General features: G+C 42.8%; 1 protein-coding gene across 1 annotated transcript; it reads right to left on the reverse strand.

Moving 5' to 3' along the window:
* Positions 1–2173: 2173 nt before the first annotated feature.
* Positions 2174–4549, reverse strand: LOC140556641 (proline-rich transmembrane protein 1-like). The gene is made up of 2 exons (XM_072680742.1): positions 4196–4549; positions 2174–2329 (listed from the first exon to the last, which is right to left on the reverse strand). Exons 1-2 carry the CDS (start codon positions 4547–4549, stop codon positions 2174–2176), a joined length of 510 nt encoding a protein of 169 aa, XP_072536843.1.
* Positions 4550–4850: the final 301 nt, after the last annotated feature.

Genomic DNA, 4850 nt, shown 5'->3' on the forward strand with positions numbered 1-4850 from the left:
TAGTGTCTGAACTTAAGGTATCTTTGAATTATTAGTCTATTCAGAGTTTTTTTTCTTGGGTAAATAGCAAAGAACTTTTGTAAGTCGCTCTGGATAAGAGCGTCTGCTAAATGCCTTAAATGTAAATGAAGCTGTGGCATGCCTCAGGTCATGAACCCTTCTTTTTTCCCCTCCATGCTCAAGTTAACAGCATCCTGAATAAACCTAAAATTCATGAAGGCAACCCTTGACTGTAGACTTTCACAGTGATATGCCTAGCTCCTCGGGAGTGTTCTTGACCTGACTTGATGTTGTAAACAGGAGTTTCTTTACCAAAGAAAATATTCTATAGCTTACTCCGTCTTCCAGTATTGTTGGTGCTGATGAGCTTATCAGTGTATTTCCCCTTAATCAGAATGAACCAAATTGCTGATTTGGCCAAGGTTTCTGCTCTCTTTTTGATAGGGTTGTTTTGTGTGTGTTTTTAGCCTTATTGGGGCCTCATTCACTTATCCACCCACCCATCAACACTTCTTTGGCCTGCATATTGAAAGTCCAGATGAATGGCTACCAAATCCAAATTCAACACTTGGAATCAAACCCAAATCTTTTATCTCCATCATTTGTCATGTAACTCCTCAGAGACAATGACCAAAGCAAGGATCAAACCCACAACCACAGGCGTGTTTCACAGAAGCTTTAGGAGCTGTGTAGCACACACAGTACCTGCTGCACATTCATGCCACCCAGTTTTCAAACCTTTTAGCCGTTCATTATACAGCACCTAGAGGTGAGGTTATACTTTTGACCCAAGTCTTTTTCAGTGGCACACAAAACCATTTTCCCTTAAAGTGTATGGTTGCTGTGTGAGACAGCAAAAGACAGGAGGAACTCTGCATGAGTGTAGGAGTGTAGGAGGCCCAGTTCTCCTTCCAAGCTTTAGTCATTTCCCCACTCCATTTACTTTTCATGCACTTGTTTATTCAGCACTCTGAACTCTGATCGCTCTCCACACACTTAACCCTTTCTGTGTCCTTGCTTGCACTGGCAAAGTTTGCTGGTCCAACAGGAGTTGTAAGACACCCCCTACTGGCCAGAGCTGAAAGATTCAAATGATTTAGAAAGTGAGAAAAGTGTGTATTTGCTAGTTAGGACAACGCGCCAAGATAGAACCGCTTGGAGTCCTGGTTGACTTTCCTTTGGTCTGTGTGAGAAGCCGGACCACAGCTGGTGTGGTGAATGATGGAAGAAAGGAAGGAGACAGGATAGAGGTTATATAAGGGGCTTGAGGGTCAAGAGGAGGAAATTGGGGGTGTGGTCCTTCTCCCAAAATTCAGTTATGTGTTATAACTCCACGTTTTGTGTATTGCAGCTGATGCGACACTGCGATTATAGGTGGTACAACTTTGGCTGATTGGGTTATATTAGTGTTTTAGGAATGGCACCTCCTGTACCTATACTGTTAGAATTAAAGAAATGGTTATTGGCTTGGATGTACATTTCAAAGGAAGACCGTATACAGATGTGGAACCTTACACTCGCACATCTCACTTACAAATATGTAAATGAGCTGAAAGCGTCTTCAGGACACTAAAAGTGGTTCTGTAATGGCATCATCACAACAAACTTTTTTGGTACCTTTTTTTTTAAGAGAGTGAAGCCAATGGTGCTGATTTGGACCAAATGTTGGAAGGAGGTGCTAATGGAATGACAGATGCTTGATTTGGGGGAGTTTCATAGGAGCAATAATCTTGTGGGAATATATTCAGGTTATTAAAAATGTATTTAGCTTGGCATTACATTGCTTTTTGTACCTCTATATACAGTGTAGCTTACTGAACTGGCCACTACCTGAGTTAGTTCAGGGTGAGCTAAGTCATCTGACTAGATCAAGAGAATGTGATTGCTCTGCCCTGCTGTCTGTGGAACATTATGAGTGTATCGTTCAGAGGGACAATAGGGAGGGGATTCAATTAAAGATGAAGCCATAGGTATTGTAATGACAATAAAGAACTATGCTAAGAAATATGCTATAGATACGCCAAGGTGGATAGAGAATTATAGGGATGGGTGTGGTCCAATATCATATCTGTATCTGTGGTTCCTGTAGTGGGATTTTGTCATTTGGCTAGTCATTTGAACAACATTTGAATTCTGGATGCTTTATTTAAGAAGATTGTTATGCAAGGCAGTTTTAAGACCTGACAGATAAGGTAAAATACATGGTTAAAAAGATAGAGAAGCCAATGACAACAACTCCAATCCTTAGACCTATGTAGTTCAAGTTGTGCGCCAGTGCAGAGAATTTCTCAGCTTCAGCTCTGTGACCGGCCCTGTTGGCGTCTTGAGTCTGAGGAGATAAAGAAAGAGACATAAAACTGGCAGCAGTAAAATATCCCAGATATTTCTCCTTAACAATTTCTTGCACCGTAAACGTTGGACATTTGTTCTTATGGGTGTCGGTATTACAACCTCCAGGAGGTGTAATGTTCTGTTTAAGTTCCTGGTGCTTTATGTCGGAGTGTGTAATCTTGTTGGCCACCAGGGGGCATGCTCCATCATAAAGGAGTCTCAGGAAGTGTGACCCAGGAGAGAGATGTTGAGGGCTCCTCCTCTTTGTTGACCTGGAAGAACGTCCTGTTCAGACTGACCTAGCATCCAATAGATGCGTTTCAAAGCCCAGGTGGGCTGCGTTTCTCGACCACTACAGCATGGAAAGCTGTTCCAAAGTTTAGGAACCTTTGTATACAGACTAGAAATGCAGCCTACATTCGGAGCAGAATGTGATGTGTCCTGTAATGATGTATCCTTCTAGACCCTTGGTTACCCACTGTTCAAAACAGCTGTTAGTTATGTTTTGTTTTTTTTTGTTTTTTGGTGTATGCTCAGCCCTGACGCAGTTTTTCCACCACGATGAACAATAAATCCATACTAGTTCATACTAACTATATACAGTGTCCAGTGTTTGGTCTGGTGGAGAGTCTAGGGAGAGAACCCACTCCCATTTTCTGTTTTGGCTTGGCCGTAGACTTAGCGTGGACTCCCTTGCTAGCTTCCAGGGCACAGAATGGCCCTGGTGGCTTGTTGGGGCACTCGGCACTGTGGACTCCCCTGAAGGTTTCTCTGTGGGTCACAAATTTGGTCCCCTGCCACTGTGTCACCATCCTCCACCTTGGTGGTGCACATTCACATTTCACAGCTTCCCAGAGAGTTGAAAAAAGCTATTTAGAAGAACCACCAAACGATTCATTCACCGAAGGTTTGTTTCAGGTCCTGTTTGGTTCAGGTTTTAAGGAACAGGTAACATGAATGTTGTGCACTGTGCAGCTGCAGACGTTGAAACACTCTTGTAATTTAGTGGCAATAGGAAGCTGGTAAAGAAGTGGAAGTAGAGAAGTAGTGTTTGAAACTAGTTTTTTTTTGCATAATTCATCGGGATGTGAAAAAAGTCACTCACAGTGAAGGGAACTAGGCAATGAGAGAGCTTAATGACTCGGAAGTTGGCACATAGAACATGCTGATGCCTGAATTTACACTAAAACCTAGTTTTGAACATGCATCATCAAGCTAATGCACATCAGGGACAAAGATCACAAGGTAAATGGTCGACCTTTTCCACTAAAAAATCCATATCTCGCATGCCAGCTCAAAAGTGACAGTGACAGGTAACACAGAAGGGATGTGGTTTAGTCACTGTCTGCTAGCCTGGGATGAAGCTTCTTTTACTTACTGAAGACAAAACTAACAACAGAAAGACCCACAAACAAGCAGCAACTGAAGCTGGCTGCAGTAAAGGCCTGGTAAAGTGACTCAAGGGCTAAAATTCAGCATGTGTTGCTGTCCAAATCTTCCAGACTTCAGTCAGCCATTGAAAGTCAGACATTTGCCTCCAAGTTTTTGAAAAAAAATTGATGTTTATAATAGTGTTAGTTTGTCCAGTTATGTTTGGAACTGTTCCTAAAGGGTTAATGCAATAAATATGTGTCAACCCCCCTGAATTAAAGCTAAAGGTCTAAACTTGAAACCCATTGAGGTGGTGTGCAAAGGCAGCATTACAAAAATTGCATCACTGTCAAAATACTTAGGGACCTAACTGTACATATAAAAAAACAAACACTTGCTATGACTCTAGAGTAGGGCTGCCCAAATTGTGCCAAGTTGACCTGGGAGAACCTTTGAATGGGCATTCCAGAGAGCCAGCATGATTCATACTTACCTTTATAGAGTAGATGAGAGCAGCAACGCCCAGTGGGAAGCAGCAGCACAGCATGGTGAAGATGGAGTAGCCCAAGTAATCAGGCAAGGGTTCTGACTGGGGATTGGAGGTCACATAGACTGCAGGCTGAACGGTGACAGCGGGCCCACACTGATAAGAACCCTGGTATGGCTGGCCATACAGAGCTCCATAAGGCTGGCCTTGAGGAAAGCCAGACCAGTTGGGGTAGCCTCCTGGAGGTGGGTTGTAAGTAGCATTGTAGTCCTGGTACCTTGGAGGCTGTGGGTCCATGACTGACTTCTCACCCGGATTCCAGTCAGCATAAGGAGCAGTTGCTGGCTTGCTGGGGTCCATTTAAATTCTGCTTTTCTGTTTGGTTTCATACACTGGTTCCTTGTCGGTGGCCACGTGTAACCGTTTTACTTCCTAATACGTGCCCTTTCTTTATAATATACGTTAAGTACCCTCCTTGTGGGTGTGGCCAGTGGATAAGTGAGCATCACGTTTAAAACAAAATTGGAATAAACATCATCAGTATGCTGTCATAAAACCTCTCAGCTTTAAAACTGGAAAAGCCCCAATACGATTTTGAAGTTAAAGTAATATATAGATATGGTTAGATAGGGTTAACAAGGATTTGTGTTGTTGAGTTGGG

This window comes from Salminus brasiliensis, chromosome 1 (assembly GCF_030463535.1).
Source record: "Salminus brasiliensis chromosome 1, fSalBra1.hap2, whole genome shotgun sequence".
Taxonomy (NCBI): Eukaryota; Metazoa; Chordata; class Actinopteri; order Characiformes; family Bryconidae; genus Salminus; species Salminus brasiliensis.

Coding starts and splice junctions, on each gene's coding strand:
- LOC140556641 (XM_072680742.1), bottom strand. CDS start 4,549: ATGGACCCCAGCAAGCCAGCAACTGCTCCTTATGCTGACTGGAATCCG. Junction 2,330..4,195: donor CTCTCATCTACTCTATAAAG/GTAAGTATGAAT, acceptor TTATCTCCTCAG/ACTCAAGACGCCAACAGGGC.